General features: G+C 35.5%; 1 protein-coding gene across 1 annotated transcript in view; it reads right to left on the bottom strand.

Moving 5' to 3' along the window:
- Positions 1–20,824, bottom strand: part of LOC113240270 — a 46,229-nt gene that overhangs the window by 10,963 nt on the left and 14,442 nt on the right. Inside the window, exons 14-31 of the mRNA XM_026477528.1 lie at positions 20,464–20,671; positions 19,948–20,043; positions 19,465–19,691; positions 16,907–17,126; positions 16,493–16,600; positions 16,084–16,313; positions 15,321–15,537; positions 14,861–14,953; positions 14,347–14,576; positions 13,729–13,930; positions 11,188–11,277; positions 10,587–10,816; positions 9,865–10,084; positions 8,761–8,856; positions 7,955–8,190; positions 4,288–4,498; positions 3,103–3,198; positions 466–701 (exon numbers count right to left, since the gene is read on the bottom strand). Of these exons, the coding sequence (XP_026333313.1) occupies positions 466–701; positions 3,103–3,198; positions 4,288–4,498; positions 7,955–8,190; positions 8,761–8,856; positions 9,865–10,084; positions 10,587–10,816; positions 11,188–11,277; positions 13,729–13,930; positions 14,347–14,576; positions 14,861–14,953; positions 15,321–15,537; positions 16,084–16,313; positions 16,493–16,600; positions 16,907–17,126; positions 19,465–19,691; positions 19,948–20,043; positions 20,464–20,671 (3,246 nt within the window). The remainder of the gene's footprint in view (positions 1–465; positions 702–3,102; positions 3,199–4,287; positions 4,499–7,954; positions 8,191–8,760; positions 8,857–9,864; positions 10,085–10,586; positions 10,817–11,187; positions 11,278–13,728; positions 13,931–14,346; positions 14,577–14,860; positions 14,954–15,320; positions 15,538–16,083; positions 16,314–16,492; positions 16,601–16,906; positions 17,127–19,464; positions 19,692–19,947; positions 20,044–20,463; positions 20,672–20,824) is intronic.

The raw sequence follows: 20,824 nt of genomic DNA, 5'->3' as shown, positions 1-20,824 counted from the left end.
GCGTCGCTGCTAAAAGTTGACGTGTGCAATGAAATTCGACACAACCGTCAATGACACAAATAAAATAATCAATTTGAAGAAATAAATAATTTCAATTTCACAATACAAAACATATACAAATACACAGAACAGATAACAAACACAAGTTACTTCATAAAATCTGCATTTCGAGATTGCTATTCAAATAGTCACAGAATATATTTATGTTTAAAAGTTGGTAGTATTTGAGACATTGCCATTCGAACTTTGAATTAAACTTTTTACGTTCAAATTTTAGAAGCGGAATGTTCAACAAAGATACTTTTGGCATTTTGAGCAGGAGATCTCTATTTCGTCCTTTGAGACCATAGTCTCAGCCCCAGCAAGTGTCATTAAGTCGGCAAAGATATCTGTGAATACTGCATTGGATTATCCAAAGCCCAATAAGGAGACACGACAAAGCACTTGGCGTAAAATTAAACTTACAGCTGCAGCATTGAAATCAGGCATAGCGGTTATTCTATTATCACATGGCCCTGGAAGGCGAATCTCCTCAGGAAGCTCATTAAAATCAGGATAATAGAAGCAGCCATCACTGGTCTGGTTCATAACTTCGTAATAATCTTCGAAGAGATCGTCATTGTTCGACACGATGGCGTCAATTGCGGCGGTATTTCCTTCGCTTAGACCTTCTCGAGACCGGCTGAGCTGCCAACTATTGACTGAAAGATAAACGACATTTATTTAACAATTGAAGGACTAGGATAAAGTGTCTTCTTTTTAATTTCGTATATTGCACACACGGACTATACAAAAAATACAATGGAAGTGACTTATGCCTCGATTACCTTTAGAACTTACGAGCATTCAAAATTATAAATTTTTCAAATCCTTTTTTCTCAAAACACGAATTCCTGTAGGGCTAGCGTGATAGGGCGCGACTAGCGCGACAGCGTGCGACTAGCGCGAGAGCGACATAAAGCGCGATTTAACGCTATTTTCGCATAGAGATCTCGCGCTTTTGTCGCTCGTCATGCTAGCTTATCGTGCTAGTCCTACTGACTTAAACGAGTTTTTCATGGACACACAGAAACAAGAGAACAGTCAAAAGCTAAACGTGTTGCAAAAATAACGTGTTAGATACAAGCAGAATAAAGTTTATGAATTAAAAATTATAGCATGTCGGCCGCATCTACGATAGCGTTTAGAATTTAATCAATATTATTGTTATTAATATTCAGTATTTGTCGAACAGTATATTCGACAAATACTGATTATTCGGCTAAACTATTCGGCCTGACCAACGCATGTACGAAAATTGTCGAACAAACCGCATTATGGCAATAAAAGCGCGCCCTGCATTCTGATTGGCTGTTGCTACGCTTCGCCAATCGGATTGATTGTTGACTAATTTTGATGTTATTTGCTATCCTTTTTGATCTCTTAGAAAATAATTTTACATAATGTTCATTACATTTCCTTTGATAGTTTATTTAAATAACCGAAAAATTTGTCGAACTTAAGGTGTGTATTTGGCATTAATGAAAGTTATATGTTAATTTACGTTTTTTTCTTATTTTCCTCATGATTTTAGGTATTGGCGTGGACAATAACTCAAGAGGGTTGCTAACCTCCATACTACAGCACATCGTAACACTGAAAAAGGTCAAAATTCCGTCTTATATCCAGATGGGCCTGATCGATAGCCTGGAAGTAGTCCATTTGGCCTTGGATATTAGTTCCCCTTTAATATGAAATACAAGTGGTCTGATTTTTCCTTGTAATATTATTCAAATATTTGAACTTTGAAAAATATACGTATAAATTGATGGCAAAGTGTGTTACAAACTAATTTATAAAGCCGGGTACTCACTAGCGAGCTGTAACTGTAACCGTTGCATGTTATGTAAACAAAAAGCATAGTGTGTACGTGGTTCACGAGCTTGCCGCGAGCGGAACGCGTGCGGTTTGCAGTGAGCTGTCTGATTGTTGAAGACTGTTTCAAGCGTACACACTAGAACCTCGTTACTGTATCTGCACGTTACAGTTAAAGCTTGCTAATGAGTACCCGGCTTAACAAAGTAAAAGAATAGCAAGCAGTTGGCAATAAGCACTATTTAGTTGATTTGTTTGTTATCACTAGAAATTAGAGTAGCTCCAATAAATTGCAGCTTGTCAATATAAAATAAATTAGTAGCAGAAATAGCTATTTGGCACTTGTCGCGACATCCGGTGACATCGTCGGTACCATACCCGACAGTACAAAGTTTTGTACCGCGATTATCGGTCGTCGGTCCATGGTACCAATATCACATACTTATTCGGCCCAGTAGTAATGTAATTTTCGTTATGCGGCCGAATGGCAAAAATAAAAGAGGCAGAGTAAGTCGAATTCTGAATAGTAACCGAATATTCGTTGCAACTCCTCTAATCATAAGTGAGAATTCGCTAATTAATTCTTAATTAGCGAATATAAATGCCCAACAACTGATCCACCATCATTTTAAAATCCCAACTGAACAACTCTATTTTTTGCAACTACCATCTCATTGCATTTGTAAGGAAAACACGGTCAAGGGAAACATAAATAATAAAAATCAAGTATTAATTTTTGAGCAATTGAGATCAAACGTTATAATTATCTCAGACAATCAGTTTTTTTTGTGACAGGTCATTAATATCGACATGTTGCAAATCACAAGTAACAAAAAATAAATCATAAGTAATATTTAAATAAGTTTTTGTCAAACATGACTTTTTGTGCCATTTATTGATTGCTATTTCCCTTTTGAATCGTCGCTTTGTTAATGGGTTTATGAACAGTAATTTATGTCCATTAATATGCACAATTTGCAAAGTACGTTAAGTAAGTTTTTCTTTTTGACTGTACCATACTACCCACCAAAAATCCCTTCCTCCTGCCCTGCATAGGGGATCCGATGGGAATAGAAAATAATATAAAATACAATGCATTCACCTGGGAATCCGTTTTAGACGATCAGATCGGATTATCCCAACATTTGAGGGTTAAAATGAAATTACAGGAGCGTAGTTTTAATCGCGTTTTTCTTCGATCTCTACTCAAAGTGGACAATTGAACATGTTCATGACGTTCATACTTACTTTGTTTGGTTTCATTATCAACATATCGGCAGCTATACAGTAAAGCGAATTCGGTGTAGTCAGTTGCTAGCACGTACAAGTCCATAGACACGGACTCTGCAATACAAATATAACAGCTGTTACTTGGTGATCCAGCGGACATTTCAATGTAACATGTTGATCTTTTTCTTACTTGGCACTAGAAAAATACGTTTAGGGTTTGAGATGAAGGAAAATCTTTTAGGAAGTTAGTTCTCTTACTAAAAATACGTATCTATGTATATTGATATCAAACATGTTACTAAAGAGAAGCGGAGTGCGCAAACAATCAATAAAGTTTCGTTATTTTATTTCCAATTTATATTGTAACACGAGTAATAATGGCATGTATTTAAATGATCTTTTTAAATTTGCACAAGCAGCAGGCCCAAAAATCTTAAATTGACATCTTTTTTAATGATTGATCCTCTTTCTCTGAGACATGAAATTAATTAAATGAATCGATATTTTAATCTTTTCTCAGTTACGCAAAAAATGTTTGATATGTATAAATTAATTAATGTAGTTTTATGTTGGGCCTCAAAAGTAAGGCACAATGAGCAATAAAAATAAAATTTGGATACTTATTTTTAAAACTAAGTAAATGTTGATCATATTTGTATACTATTATATTAATCATAATATAATTTGATCTGATAACATGTTCGGAATCGCAAGCAAATTGTCTTCTGGCACTCGCCGGCCGCTGCCGCGACACGCTCGCTTCGCTCACTCGGCTCGTGCAGCTTTTTCATATACTAACCTAACCTACTGAAGGAGGGCGCAACCAAGCAACCAAGATTATTATGAGATCAATATCAAAAGATATACTGCTTATAAAAGTAATTAATCGTTAAAAGAAAAGACCACTAATAAAAAAAGATCAAATATTATTTTTGAATACCAAAAATTAATTTAGTATGCTTAAACATAATAATAGAGTTACCTTGAATGGAGTTAATTTATTATTTATCCGTAGATCAACTAATATAGACGGAACAATTAATATGTACATAAAACAAACATAAAAAATATAGTTTATTAAAAAAAGTGTACATTTACAATAGATTAATTATTTATTTGAGGATGAAATAATATTAATTCCATAGAAAATCACAGATCGATCTGTAGATGTATGTAGCCCGCAGGAATGACACAAACACTTACCGCCCTCTTCGCTTTGTAAGCTAGTACTAATGATGCTGCGTCCATCATTTGATAGCGTTGCTGGTACTGATATTGATACCAATTCTTCGTTGACGACCATAGATGTAGTAAAGGAGAAAACGGTGGCAGTGGAATCGAGGCTTTTGGTAGCGCACGTGCCCTGTCGGAGCTCCGATGGGAATCGGGAGACTTCGTGCCACGTGCCTGAGAACTGTACACATATATTTGTTTATAACGTTAGCCTTAGCGAAATAGTGCGTGTGAACTTATGGGATTGGTATGTCGACTCTGAACTGGCAACCGGTACTATCTCAATTTTGACAACTTTACAGGATGAAGAGAAACATTGTTTGCGTCATCTAGATAGCATCTGGTTTATTAAATAAAAATACGTAGTATACGTACATACATGTGTAATAACAGTAGTTTATGTGACTGTTACATAACGAAAAGCATTAAAATATGAGTGAGGGTTTATCACAAAAACATCACACGAGTGTTTTAATGCCTAATTGTATATTGTATGTATACACTACTTTATCTGCACACATATTATAAGCTCTCTGTGATGTGTTCAGGGACCGCATGTTACAACCGGCGAAATGGCGGCAAATAAAAATTTTTGTCACGTATGTCACACAACCGTAGTGTTTATTTAATTCGTAGACAAACTAGATTCGGCCCGAACTATCATATCGTGCGATATCAAGTAACGTGTGAAATTTGTCAAAATTGTTTGCTATCATTTTGAATATAATTTCATCTCGACTGGTATTAGAATTGAGGTCCAATCATATTGTTTTGTTTTTCAGAGATGTTCGAAATTTGAATGGAACAATAACATCGAATTCTATGTTATTATTAGGGGTTAAAGTATGAAAAATGCCGTTTTATTGCAATAGGTTCTTTGAATTTTCATAGAATCTTCATGGTTTGAGGTTTTCGAATGAAACTTTTTTCAAATGGTTTCTGTGATTTTTTTTTTAAATTTGAAACATTTGAATATCGACTTTCAATTGTTTTTGTTATTCAATTTAGACAAGAAAGATGGATACGGCGAAAATTCGAGTGATTTTTGAATACGAGTTCCGACGCGGAACTAACGCGGCAGAAACAGCCCGCAATATCAATGCTGCGTTTGGAGAGGGGTCTACTAATGAACGCACCGTGCGATTTTGGTTTAAACGCTTTCGTGATGGAAATTTCGACTTAAAGAACGAGACACGAGGAAGACCGCCCAGACACAGGTGAATAACGATGAATTAAGAGAGATAGTGGAAGCCGATCCTAGTCAAACTACCCAGGAATTAGCGGCATGGTTTAACGTTACCTTACCCACAATATTGACTCACTTGCGTCAAATCAATAAAATAAAAAAATACGAAAAATGGGTGCCTCATGATTTGACTGATCTGCAGAAAGAAACGCGTGTTGAAACTTGTGTTGCCTTGTTGAACCGGTACAGAAATGAAGGAATATTGGATCGAATTGTAACATGTGATGAAAAGTGGATTCTTTATGATAACCGGAAAAGAAAAATGCAATGGCTGACCCCAGGTCAAATGCCACAACAGTGTCCTAAAGCAAAACTTACCAATAAAAAGGTAATGGTAACTGTTTGGTGGTCTCAGCATGGTGTTATTCACTATAGTTTTCTCCGATCTGGTCAAGCAATAACGGCAGATGTCTATTGTGCCGAACTCCGAACCATGTTGACAAAACTAGCAGTAAAACAGCCCCGACTCATGAATCGATCTTCACCATTATTACTCCACGACAACGCGAGACCTCACGCAGCACGAGAAACCATTTTCACCCTTCAGGAACTGCAGTTAGAAACCATTCGTCATCCTCCGTATTCACCGGACCTTGCTCCAACGGACTACCATTTTTTTCGTGATTTGGACAATTATCTACGTGACAAGAAGTTTTCTTCCCAGGAGGCAGTACAAAATGCTTTCACACAGTTTGTGCAGTGTAGATCGTCGGAGTTCTATCGCAAAGGCACTAATAACCTTCCCATTAGATGGCAGCAATGTATAGATAATAATGGCAACTATTTTGATTAAATGAATTTGTTAAAAATTTAAAAAATAAACAATTTAGATTTTCAGTACAAATCGGCAATTTCATACTTTAACCCCTATTATTAAGCAATAATAACATTTTCACTGATAAGAAATTTGTTCTAACAAAACAGTTTACCTTTATGCTGGCCGTAATTTGCGGTTTTTGAACACATCACAGAGGGTTTAGGATATGTGTGTAGATAATAATATTTAAAAACTACGTGTTTTTATTTATTAAACCAGATGCTATATAAATGACGCAAACAATTTTTATTCTTCATCCTGTAAAGCTTAGAATAATAACGTATAGAATGATAGTTTCATATCAAACGAACTGTCACAAGTGAGGCAAAAATCAAATTCATGTAGGCTAGTTTTAGTAGTAGGTTAATTTTCGGTTTTAGTGAATATTTATGTAAAAATACAAGTTGAAACGCGTTACTTCCTTGTGGAATGTGATGTTAGTATCTATTTTATGTTTGTCTGACGTATTTTTACACTCATTTACCGCATATTTCGTCATTTTTAGCTAAAATTCTTGAGCTGTTCGCGGTGCAAGTTGACCTTGAGCACTGAAGGCCCGTCCGCTCGTGTAGGCCCATTGGGCGCGCTTCATTTGCCTCACTTAGCGTGTGCGGACTGGGTTTCTATGCGTTATTATTCTAAGCTGTAAAGTTGTCAAAATTGAGATAGTGCCGATTGCCAGTTCACAGTCGATATACAGGCTTATTTTTAAAATAACTAACAACCTTGCAAGAATAGATTAGTAACATCTTATACAACCACTTTGTCTCATGACTTTCAATAATTCATCAGAATTCACTTTCATCCAAAAGTAGGTAGATTTAAATAATAGCTCTGTGCAGGACAGTGGTGGGAGCGTTGCGAAGGACGCACGCACGTTTGAATTTATTCTACCAAATATAGATCTAAAAAAGAATTATATAAGTAGTACAAAAAAACTTAAAAGTTTATTTTTGGTGAATTTATTGTTTTGTAAAAAGTCCTGGAACAAGTTGTTGTTTATGATGTTAGAAATAAACCCTGAGGAATTCCGGCAAAATCTAACGCCCGATGTTCGGAAGAATAGCCTTCTAAGATAACTCGTATGTTCACTCAAGAAATCCGAAATCTAATTACAGACGTCAGTGGGAAGTCTATAAGAGGGAAGCTTGCTTAAAAGGCTTGCGTACCAGAACCTGTCAAAGGCTTTAGAAACTTTTAAAGACACAGCAAGGGCTTCACCATGTCTTTCTATAGCCTCGTTCCATAGATGAGAGGCGTACACAAGAAGATCCCCAGCAGAGCGCCCTCGTCGGGATCCGTACTGGTGATCACTGAAGAGATCGTTGTATCTACGGACGGTTTCTTTCAAAATCTGTCGATAAAACTATCGACAACAACTACATAACTATTTAAAATGTCATTTTACTCTGTTTTCAGAAAAGACAGTCTATAGTAGCAGTACTTCCTTGGACGAACTCTTTCACAAGGAGCTCTACAGCTACTAATTCAATGTAAATTCGCCTGTTTTTATAGTCATGTACCGCCAAATGAGTATTATTCGTGGAAAAAATAGCAAAAAACGAAATACAAACCGCTTCACTATTGAAGTTGCGAACAGTCTCAACACCTTCTTTATCAGGACACTGTCCTTGCAAGTAGACCTTTCCATCGGTGAGTGGAGGATAAAAGAAACAATCGTCAGGAGTTTGAGACATAGGCTGATAATACTCCTGTCGCAAAACTGGCACTGAGTTAATAACGTCGTTAATTATCGTGTTTGATTCATTTGTTAAACCTGCCTGTTGTCGACTTAGCTTCCAACTGTTCACTGCAAAAATAAAAGAAAAATAGGGTAAAGATTAAAAAAACATGAAAAATGAATAATTAATAATAATAACGTACACACTCATATAGGGAAACCTTGTATCGTGGGTGCCATGGACACACACATAGACAACCACAAATTACACCCAAACTTACGAGAGAAATAAATGTAGATCGTACAAATATTTCTCCCAGCCCGAAAATCGAACCCGAAATCTCTGCTTAGCAGACTAGAATGGTAACCGTTGAATGATGAAATTTTATTCTTTCAAACAACGGTATAAATTTTGATCTTGTTGAAGATCAGCAAAGGTATCAATTTCTCGGCCGGTTACCAAAAAATCTTGTTGGAAAAGACTTATACTTTATTTAAATACCTGCTTTATCCTGACTTCTCCTGACTGTAGAGATAGTCAACATTTTCAGATAAGGGTGGTGTCCAGAAGTAAATAGTTTTCAGGAAACTAGTGTTTTCCAAACGGAAGATATTATAGTGACTGGACAAACAGTGAATGGACTCATCTTGAGATATTTTTTGAAAGCATTAATGTTGATAGAAAAATGCTTTAATTACCTCTTTTATATTCTTCGTCGATTTCATAGCAGGAGTATACTAAAGCAAAGTTTTCATAGTCGGTGGCAAGTACCCAGTATGGCGACGTAATCGTGTCTGAAAGATATTTAAACTTGAAGCTTGGCAAATATACGTGGCAGACAGTCACTACCTGGTCTCAAACAATAAATTTTATACTAAAGTAATCGAATTTAGGGACACTACCCAGAACATTCGGAGCTGAACCAATATAAATCGGGATTTGACCCCGGGACTTTCCTATATAATTCTTAAAGAGACAAACATCCAAGTCACTAAAGTTTATATGTAAGTTACTACCGGACTTCACATAGTTTCTTCACATGCTTTAGATAAAAAGGACCCGAGAGGCACTGTCATTTATTTATTTTTGCGACGATTTATTTTATCAACCAGTGGTAGATACAATAAATCGTAGGAATAAAGAAGACTTAAAAACACATTGAATTCTAAATGCACTACTTGTAGGTGCCATAACATGTAAAGAAAAAACAAAAAAAAGTGAGTAATAGCAGGCGGTAGAAAAAAAAAATTTTAACTAATATTACGTAAAGAAAAATAAACATTATGAGTTACGTCCAAATTTGGAAACATCTATTCAATCGTTAACACATCTATTGTTTGGTCAAGCTCATTAAAGGTTCTTGTTCTTGTGCGGCACATAATACTGCAATATTCTGGAGTACTATTTACACACGCGTTGTAGATAGTTATTTTCTTATTAGGATTTTTAAAAACTTTACCATTTCTCACGATGAAATCAAGCAGTTTGGAAGATTTGGCTATGATTTTGTTGAGATGAGGTAGAAATGTAAGCTTACTATCAAAAGTAAAGCCTACGTCGCGTATTTTATTGCATTCCTCTAGAACCTTATCATCGATGCTGTTATTCGTGGCGTTATGTTTACGAGTGAATTTGATATGAAAACATTAAGTGGTACTAATAAGTGATATTGTTGGTGGCAGAAATAAGTATGGTGGCAGGTCGAATGCATTCACAAGGAGTTCTACTGTTACTATATTGTGGAGTAAGTATAAACAATAAGGCGATGATCAAAATCTACTTCATAATAAAATTGTACTCACCATCCGTTCCTCTTATAGGGAAAGTAACGTTCAATTTGGCAGAACCATCAGGAGATACTACAACTGCAGTACCTTTGATAATGTCTAATCTTTGCGCGACTACTTGAGTGTTGGTCACATCAACAGTGTCTGATGGACCAAGCTTATATTCAGCTTTACCACAGGTACCCTCTTGGAATTCTGCTGGATAGCTCTCTATATCGTACCAGACATCCAGATACTGTAATATTAAATATGTATCATGTGATGCATTTTTGCAATGTACCTAGGTGTTTTAGTGGACTTGGCATATGAAAGGTACTTATAAAAGACAAAAAACTTATGTAAGCTGATCCTACGCCATTAGAAACGGAGATCTATCGAGGATTAAACCAATAGTTCTCAAAGAATACGTCTTTGAGTGCGTGAATGAAGGATGAATAAACGAGCAAATCATAGTCCAAGAAATAATAACGTCAGCGATGATGACGTTGAACAATTTTAAATTGACAAGTTTGGTTTTAGCAAGGAACTGATAGTGCCATTCCAGGTGCGTGAATTGGCGTCAAAGTGAAACCGTTTGACATCTCACGATGTTACAAACAAGATCATTAGCGTAGTTACGAACGCTGTGTGTCATAATGAAATTTTGATATGAATGTTCGAGTTGCCAATGCAAGAAATTGCTTAAAAATTTAAATTTACAACCTTTGTTATAAGCCGCGTATAAGAAATATACTTACCCGACCAACGTCAAAATCCGTAACTACATTTATATTATCATCACAACGTCCTCTAAATATTACAGGTTCTTTAGGTTTTGGTTCTGGATAGTAGAAGCAAGCTTGTGCACCATGATCTCTTGAATTGTAATATTGAGCATCCAATACGTCGATCAAGTTTATGATACTGTTGATTGCTATGGTTGCATTGTCAGACAGTTGTCTTGTTCTGCTCATTTTCCAACTTCTTACTGTACAGGTAGACGCCGTTTAGTTTTTAATTAAGATTACAATTTGCCGAATATAGTTTCAAGGATCACGTAAAAAGATTGGGTGAGTACTTTGCAAATATTATGTTACTTAACATTGACGAATTATTTTGAGAGCAATCCTATGGTAAACGCAAAAACATAGGATGGGGAAACAGAAGAATGTTTGAATGTAATGCTAATAAAACATAGCGCTTGTGCTTTTATTGAAAGTTTTTCTGTCTTTGATGTATTCTGGTCAAATGCAACAAGAGAAGAGGCATAGTTCAAGACGGATAATAATGCAAGGAAAAAGGGCTGGTATTACAGGTGCTATCTTCGGTTTTTAATAAATTGAATGAACCAATACTTACTCCGGCGTCTATTCTCCGACATGTCTTGACATGAGTAAAGTAGAGCAAAGTTAGTATAGTCTGTTTCTAAAATCCAGTATTCGTATTCAACTGAAATAGTAAACATTGTACTAAAGTAATTTCGTATGGTAAAAGCAAAGTTTAGAGTTACTAATTGAGAAGTATTTAAATAATCAAGTATTGTTTCTTGTCTGCAGTGCGAACAAAACAATTGGTTTAAGTCAAATTTTGCGCAGTTAAGAACCTTGGAGGTGATGGAACGGTTAGATAAAGATGAAAAACAAGTAATGATGATGATAAAGTAATTTATTGAAGTAATAGTATATTATTGCAGAGGCCGGAAAGTACACGATTGCAGCGAGGCATTGGACTATACAAGTTAGGCAATCCACGTTCTCGCCGGGGTATATATATAGTGCTTTTCTCAAATAATGCGAGAAAATAAAGACTAAAGAATGAAGTAGAATGTATAATAGAAAAAGTAAAATATATATTAATTGATATTCCATGACAAATTTTGCTTCTTGTTTTAAATTAGGCGTTATACAGTACGTTATTATATTTTTACTCTTCTCACTAGAACTTATTTTCGCGAAGAAAATATAAACAATACAAAAAAAAAATTATTAAATAACAAAAAAGAACTTCCAACATTCGTTTCTTCACAGGCTTTTTTATAGTATATGGTATAATCGTGCACCATATTTTTTTATAAGTTTTCATCCGTTTATTTTGGGAAGGCAAAGGTTCAACTATACAGTCTCGTCATAATTGTAATGTTATCGTGCACCATAATTACACGCAAAATAAGTAAAACAGTGATTAAACAATTCTTTTTCAATTATGTTTTCGCAAATACGGGCGCTGATGGTTGTGAACAGTTGGCTTTATGACAGTTTTTCTTTAATGTTTACATAGCTCTTTGTTAGTAGATATATTTAAAAGTTTTTAAAAAACGGATTTTCCTGCTTATTTTGCCGGTCAAGGCTGACAAAGTGTTGTAAGCTGCTTAAATGACAAACTTTCTGTTGTTTTTCGTGTTTGTTTTTTGAAAGTATGAATGAGTCAGATTAATAATGGTCAGTTTGGCAGTTGTGTTTGCTGGTCGTTAATATGTTTAACAAAATGGCTTATAATTAGATACTAATGTACCCAAACCTCCACTGAACTGTTACACCCATACATTTATTACAACCATAGTTGCCAATGACGTTGTTGCACCAAACCTTATTGGCAACTATGGTTGCCAAACAAAAACAATACCGCCGCCATTGACTTACAATTATACGGACGTCGGGTCCGCGCTAAAAAGTGTCCGAACGTATAGGGCGTTAAAATCGTATACAGAGCGTGATTCACGCTCTAGTCTTCGTTTGTTCGACTGACAGCGAAGCAAGCAAAATTAGACAGTACTGCGATGACATTACAATTTAAATTCAACGTTTTAGCTTTTTCATATTCCTTGACATGTCACTACGTTTAAATAGGTTGACTTGGGACATTTTTTTCGTGGTTTTTGTATTAGACCCGTCGTCCATTTATTTGTAAGTCAATGACCGCCGCGGTCCACTTTTTTTCTGCTTATTCTAGTGCGGTACCTCGAGTCGCCTTCAAATTTTTGCTAGTATTTCTCAATATAACAGGTAATCACATGAAATTAACGGACATCCCTACCAAGCAAAGATAAAATAGGAAATAAATGTCAAAATTACAACTTGTAGCGCGATTGTTGACGTTGAGTGTTAGCTGAAGATTCTGACTGTAATGAATGCCATTACTATTTATTTTTGCAATGATTACCTATCAAAATGATCGTTGGGATGTGCTTTTTCTGATGGTGTTAAAACTTTAACATTTGATATCATATTGGAATCACAATCTGATTGGAAAAAAGGTCATCAAAGTGAAGGTCATTGCACCTTGTGATTGCTTTTTAGAAAAAAAAAACTTATTCGTTATTAAAAGACTTTTTGGAGTAAAATATCACTCAAACAATATACGTTGTATTAAAACCTTTTTTAGGTCATTACATTGTGAATTTTGGTAGGATTCGTAAATTTTCTTCCTCGCAACCTGTAATTTTTTTCACGCCATTTTCGCAAATTTTCCACGAATTCCGCCACTACCCGTGATTATTTTTAATCCATTTTCATTTTTCATATAATTCTAGTGTTAATCGACAGGTATTTAAATACTCGTCACCTTTAAATATGTTTTGTTTCCTAATAAAATGAATATACAAAGTGGTTAAGAGTTAAATCGTAAAACACTATGAAAATTTCTCAGAAGTATTCAGAGTACTCGGAAGTTAGCAAGTAAAGTCGTCGTATTACAATCATAACTGTGGTCTACACAAAAGCTACTTAAGTGCTCTTATCGCTCTTGTTATTTTTTTTGCCATAGCTTAATTGGTTCTCGAGTTTCAAGTGTTTATATTACACGCGCCTTATCGCGGCTCCTAATGTAAACAATAAAAAAAACGGTGGACGTGGCGTGTTGACGTAATCTCGCGCACGTACAAATGGTTAGTTAAATACTCACCTCCGTTCGTAGTAACAGTCAGTTTGCCGCTGTTGTCGATTGCCATCACAGCCCTACTAAGGGTGACGTCCAATTTGTCATTAACGACCTGAGTCAATTTTATGTCAAATGTGTCATTTCCGCTTAGAGTGAACGTGCTGTCTTTGCAGTCACCTAGGAAGTCGTCAAAGTAGCTCTCTATATCGAACCAGCGACCAGCAAACTGAAAAATAATAATTAATCTAATCTAATCTGAGCACAAACCATGCAGCATTGAAAATAATACATACTTCGCGATAATTCCGTAGAAATAAACGAAATTATAAATTCGTTAAATAAAAATCTAAATAAATATTTCGATCGTAATAGTCTACTTAGAGCACGCAATTTTAATGTAACAGAAGAAATAATCGTTTTATGAGGCTCTCAATGCTTCTTAAGTCACAAGAATATTAAAGATATACGTTACAAAGAATTACCTTTTCTAGTGAATCAAGGAGACAAGACAGCTAGGTACAACAATTCAGCAATTAAGGTCAATGAACTATAATTCAAATTTACGTATTGACGAGCCCACTTCATTTTAAACTATATTACCATAGTATTTTATCATTGTTTAAATTAAATAGCATAACGTACCTCGGCAGCGTTAAAGTTCTCAACAACAGCAATACTCTGATCGCATTGTCCTATAAAGGTAACTGGTTCATTGGGTCTCAATTCAGGATAGTAGAAACAAGCGGCATCAGTCTGCAAGACTGGTTCGTAGTACTTCTGATCAAGTATGTCTATGTTAGCTATGGCAGCATTTATTGCCGTATTTGAACTTGCTGACAATTGCTTTTCTCTGCTGAGTTTCCAACTCCATACTGAAAAGGTAGTTCATATTATTATTATGTTAGGCATTTTTAAGATACTTCTGAACACTGAAGTGTGAAACCTAATACAAAAACACTAGAAGAACAGCTGCAACAAGGCCACGGTCAGAAATGTAATTCGTGTTCATGTGGAGTAAATCTTTATTTTGCGACCCAATGTCCAACAAAGTTTCTTGAGGAGTCAGTGGCGTTGAAAAGGTCAACCAGAGTGTGGGTGTGAATAGAGATGAAAACTTAAAAATAGACTTGATTTAGATAATAAAATTTGGACTCACCTCCTCTAAACGTAGAGTTAATGTTAACACAACTATACGCTAAAGCATAGTTTTCGTAGTCAGTGTCAAGAATCCAGTACGGAATTTCTATTACTGAAAGAATAAAAGATATTTGTAACATATCAAAATAAATAAAAAATCCTAAAGAATTTGCTTCGACATACATTGCAAAGAAAAGAAATAAAGACAATAATTTAACTCATCAAACACGCCTATGGCTCTGCTATGAAGGATTAGCCCTTCATGGTTCTGCTGCATTCCGTAATGGTGATATTGTAGGACGACGACGCTTTGAAATGAAAATTATATTCTAAAATATAGTTAGTATCTTGGAATACTTTGTATGAAATAAACTTTATATAATAATAACATGAAGTCCTTACTGTCTTAAATATGAACCATAAACAAGCACTTAAGAACATATTTCAACCTTAATATGAAATTAAAAAATCATACAAACCCGAATCTTCAGAATTAATTATAATGTTGAGTCTAGCACTACCATCAGTAGAAATAACGTTAGCAGATCCTAAGACAATATCCAGGCGTTGGTTATAGACCTCATTGCGGACCAAACTCATGGAACTAGGCGAAGTTGCATTGAAATCGTTGTTGATGCATTGACCTCGTTGCTGATCTGATGGATAGGACTCGATTTCGTGCCAGACACCGCTGAACTGAAAGCCCGAGAAAAGGATTTTTTTAATATGAGCAACACACGTTTGAACAGCTAACAAAGCGAGACTTATTATATAAAAGAGGTGCTCAAACCATTTTCTTTTCACTGCTGAACACGGTTCTCATCTAAGGGTAACCACAGTCGCATTTAAATAGTTAATATATAGCATAAGGGTCGACAATATTTGACTTTTGATCAATGCAATTTTTTTGCTTCTAGATGGGCAGTTAGTTAGTTCTTTAAAATTCTACAACACTGTGAAAGTCTAAAGTTGATCGTGCTAAGAATACCGAATGGTGAGTGTGGACACCATAATCTTAATGACATCATGTAATCTAAGAACGTTTTAAAGATGATAATAACTACTTCAGTGTGTATTAGAAAATGGTTCAGTAAGAAGCGTATCTACGTATTTTATACAAAAGGTTGGGGAGTAGCCAAAATAAAAAATTGCTACGTGGCACATCGTACGCTTAAACGGGTATGCGCAGGTACAAATGGAGCCCCCTAAATTGGAAATACTGTAGCTTAAAATAAAACTTACTCTATTCAGGTCGAAATCGGGAACGGCTGTTTTGTTGTTATTACATTGACCGGGAAACACCACAGGTTTTCCAACTACGGGCTCGGGGAAGTAAAAACAGTCTTCGTCAGTGTGTCCTCGTAATTCGTAATAGTTTTGACTTAAAACTGGAATAGTGTTGATGACATTGTTGATCGCTTCTGCAGAGGCATTAGACAGAGTTCTTTCCCGGCTAAGTTTCCAGCTGGTTACTGCAATTAGGAAATACATTTTGTGCTGAGTTTTTCGTTATATTTTAATAGGACGGCATTTTTGGCACTTACACTCCTTATGTATACGTCTTTTCTAAAGTAGTCGTTGGAATTAAAGTATGCCAATTTTTAATATTGAACAATGATTTTTAATATAAAAAAAATGAATGATAACTTACCGCTACGCATGGGTTGATCAGTAGTAACGGGTATATTTTGACATGAATATACCAACGCATAGTTTATGTAATCCGTAGCTAATACCCAATATGGCGAGTTTATAGTTTCTGCAAAAAAAAGGATTGATTGTTATGGTCAAATACAAAAAATGAACTTCAGTACTCTGTCGTTATTATTGTATGTTTGCAACATTCTCCAACAGAACTAAAACCATTGGAATAAATGTCCAAAATACGAGTAAGTACTCTAGGAGAAAAGTTGCTCTAGTTCGAATTCAGGTTAGAATTGTTCATAAAACCATTTTTTGGGATAGAGTGTAACAAGAATCAGCAAATTTTAAAATGGCCGTTCGCGATTGTTTTGCTTAGAATCTTTAGGCATGTGTTGCAAACAGTTCGTCTAATATTACTTACGGTTGGTTCCAGCCACAGGAAACGTAACAGTTAACTTGGCTTCACCAATGTCTGAAGGCACAGGGACAGCAAGTCCTATAATCGAATCTAAGGTTTGGTTGATCACTTGCGTATTAAAAACATTAACTCCTTCGTCAATTAGGCCGTATGCAGCTGTCGAGCACGTTCCGTCTTGGAAGAACTGTGGGTAGCTTTCAATGTCGTACCACACACCCATGTACTAAAATACAATTAACATTTTTCAAATTGAGTGAATCTCGAAGAAAATGTACCCGAAAGCTGTTTAAAAATGGGTAAGACCTCCTAAGTCACCTTTCCAATTCCATTTAATTTTAAAATACAATGTCGAAGGTGATAACTCCGTCAGTAATAACAAAAATCAACAGCGGTTGGTAAGTTTCATATTATGTCCAATAAAGACGGCCTATTGTGTTCTGTACAGTACAGTACTATACATGGTGTCCCGCGGCTATGCCACATGGAGGGAAAGTACCTTAAATACCATTGATAGAACATTTTACTGAAAGAAGACTTCATTTTGATTTTAAAAACAATTCGAACTGCATTCAAAGATTTGTAAATAATCGCTTCTCTGAACCGGGAATCGAACCCGCAAAATGTGAAAAAAAAAAACCACCTGTAATTTTATTATACTGATCGAAAGACTCAATCATAAGGATTGTTTTCTTCTAAATAACATAACATCTTAAATAAAAGGAAGACTATGAAATTTCACTTTAATTTGAAATTTTGTTCAGGAAAATGGACAACTTTTTCTCTGACTATGCCGCGCTCATAACAACATACATTATCATTTCAAAGTATTACTAATGAGTACAAACTTGAGAAATACATATCATTTCCCTATTATAAGTGCATGATAAAATAATAAGGAAATTCATAAAGAAGTTCACAATCACAAAGCGGCTGGCTGATTATAAAATAATAAAATAATAATATGAAAATGTGTTCCATTTTCAAACGTCTATGTATTCTTTTGTTTTTGTAAGTGAATTTCTTTTTCGATTTCTTGCATTGCAATTGTTGTGTGAATTTACTTACCATGGCGTATCAACATAATTTGGATTTAATGGAAGCATACTATATGAACCACAAAAACATATCACTAGCTTTGCAGTGGTACCGCGAACGGTATCCCGATAGAGAAACACCATCTCCATTTATTTTGAAAAGGTTGATGGATAATTTGAAAAAATTAGGATGATTTCATCGTCGCGTACCGCAGCCACAGCACCAAATGATAAACGTTAACAATGATGAACTCGACATTTTGATTTACTTTGAGGCGAACCCGAAGAATTCAGTGAGGGAAGGTGAAGAAGAAATTGGAATTTCAAAAAGCAAAATACACCGCATATTGAAAAAATACAAATTCAAGAGTTATGTTGAAGGGCGATTACTTCAAAAATTATGCCCGGGTGATGCCGAAAGACGACTTATTTTCTGCCACCAAATCGAGAGGCTTATCCGTCAGAATCAAAATTTCTTGACTAACATTATTTGGTCAGACGAGTCAAACTTCAGTAACAATGGTATGTACAACCGGCGTAATAATCGTATTTGGTCCAGACAGAATCCCTTCCGAATCCGCGAGACTAATGATCAAGTGCGTTCAACTGTTGGTGTGGGATTGTGAAAAACCGGGTTCTCTTAATACATTTTTACGAAGGGCATCTGAACACTGAAAAATATTTAGAAATACTTGAGATTTTAAGGAGCGAGATTAATAATCTTCCCGATGCAGAACGACGAAGTCTCATTCGTCAGCAAGATGGGGCTCCGGCTCATAATAGTCGGAGAACAGCGGACTTTCTTAATGAATATTTTCCTTCCTGGATTGGTAATCATGGACAAATTAAATGGCCTCCGAGATCCCCGGATCTAACCCCGTTAGATTTTTTTTATGGGGATATGTAAAAGATTTAGTTTACAGGAACCGGTATGAGAGTGTGTAGGAATTACAAACTGAACTTAGACGTATTGTTTTAAACATTCACCATGAAAAGATAAATAAATCAACAGGAAGCGAAATTATGAAAAGAGTGACAATTTATATACTACACAATGGGAGACATTTTGAACATTTGATAACTTAAATTGATTGATTGTAAGTTGCAATTATTTAATTATACCTAATTATTTTAATTAAATTTCAATTTTATGGTCTTCCTTTTATTTAAGATATTATGTTATTTAGAAGAAAACAATCCTTACGATTGAGGCTTTCGATCAGTATAACAAAATCACAGGTGATTTTTTTTTTCACATTTTGCGGGTTCGATTCCCGGTTCAGACAAGCGATTATTTAAAATCTTTGAATGCAGTTCGAATCATGCAGTCTTCTTTCAGTAAAATGTTCTATCAATGGTACTTAAGGTACTTTCCCTCCATGTGGCATAGCCGTGGGACACCCTGTATATCCCCTACTAATCAAATCTTGTTAAAACTCCTCTTTACGAGATTAGAAATAAGAGCACAGTACAAAAAGATTCTACTTCTTCACGTCTTCAAAGTATTAATAGTAAAGTAAATGTTACCCATTCTGCATCGAAGCCGGTAACCACCGGAATATTCTGGTCGCAAATACCACGGAAGACGACAGGTTGTCCATTTGCCTCAGGATAATAGAAACAAGCATCGTCAGAGTTGTTAACGGTTTCGAAGAAACGGTTGTTTAGAACTTGGATCGAATCTATGATTTGGTCTATAGCGCTGGTTGCATTTGCAGATAACGACCTGGTACGGCTCAACTTCCAACTCCACACTGAAAATATAAAAATAGCGCGCCATACTGTCACCAGTCACAAATTAGAGAATTATTTGTATACGAGCATCCTTCGATTTAAACTTGCCATTTTTCATCCTTTCTGTGTTTGTGCAGTCTCACTACATACACACACACACATCGCTTCTCTTATGGAAAGAATACATGCACCGAAAAGTGAAATATCGGAAGTCTTAAATAAAGCATTCTCTTCTTTGAACTTGCTAATGTTATCATATTATGTCCTAGACCTTACCTTGTCTCCTATTATTAGGCAAATTTAAGCAGCTGTAGACAAAAGAGTAGGAGTCGTAGTCGGTATCCAGAACCCAGTAGTCAGAGTCTTGATCGGCTAAAAGAGTTTTAAAAGTATAATTGTAAATCTACTTTTAACGTATCTTGATAGAGAGGAGTTTATGGATTATACAAAACTTTGGACGTTTTGGAGTACTGATGATATCGATTTGTCATGTGCTCAACATAACCTATGTGGAATGGGAAATTCTACAAAACTTTCTAAAAAATGTTGGGTTACGTTGAAAATCATGGAAGATTTTTGATCAAGATCATCAATCTATTATTAGATTTATCAACTTCAGACCAGCTAACACATTTGAACTGTCCACTTTGAAAATATTCATATTTGGAGCGATTGTCGGCTGACAAACAAATTCATAATAGCTTATTAGAAAATTGCTTTGCTATTCTTAATATAAGAATCAATGACAAAGAAAGAAGAAGAAAGAAAGGACCAATGTAGAAAAAACCTTACCAGTCGGGAACGTAACCTTCAACTTTGCGCTACTATCATTGCTTGCGAGTACTGCAGATCCAGTAATGGTGTCCAAAGATTGGTCTATAACTTGCGTATTGAACACTAGGACAGTACCATCACTCTGAACTGTATAAGTGGCATCATTGCAGTCTCCTGATTGAAACCCTGATGGATATGTTTCAATAAGATGCCAGAGCCCTTCATACTGAAAATTCAAAAGAAATAGATAATAGCATATTAAAAAAAAATGTCTTCATCATCACACAAAATTATAATGTGAATATACGTGTCGAACCACGACAACGTTGGGTATTTAGAGTTGACATTGTGAACTCTGGTTCTCAAAGACTTATTGTGC

Source organism: Hyposmocoma kahamanoa, unplaced genomic scaffold (genome assembly GCF_003589595.1).
Source record: "Hyposmocoma kahamanoa isolate Upper Pololo Valley unplaced genomic scaffold, ASM358959v1 129, whole genome shotgun sequence".
Lineage (NCBI taxonomy): Eukaryota > Metazoa > Arthropoda > Insecta > Lepidoptera > Cosmopterigidae > Hyposmocoma > Hyposmocoma kahamanoa.
Note: the sequence above shows the minus strand (reverse complement) of the source record. Positions and strands in the feature narration are given on the sequence as shown.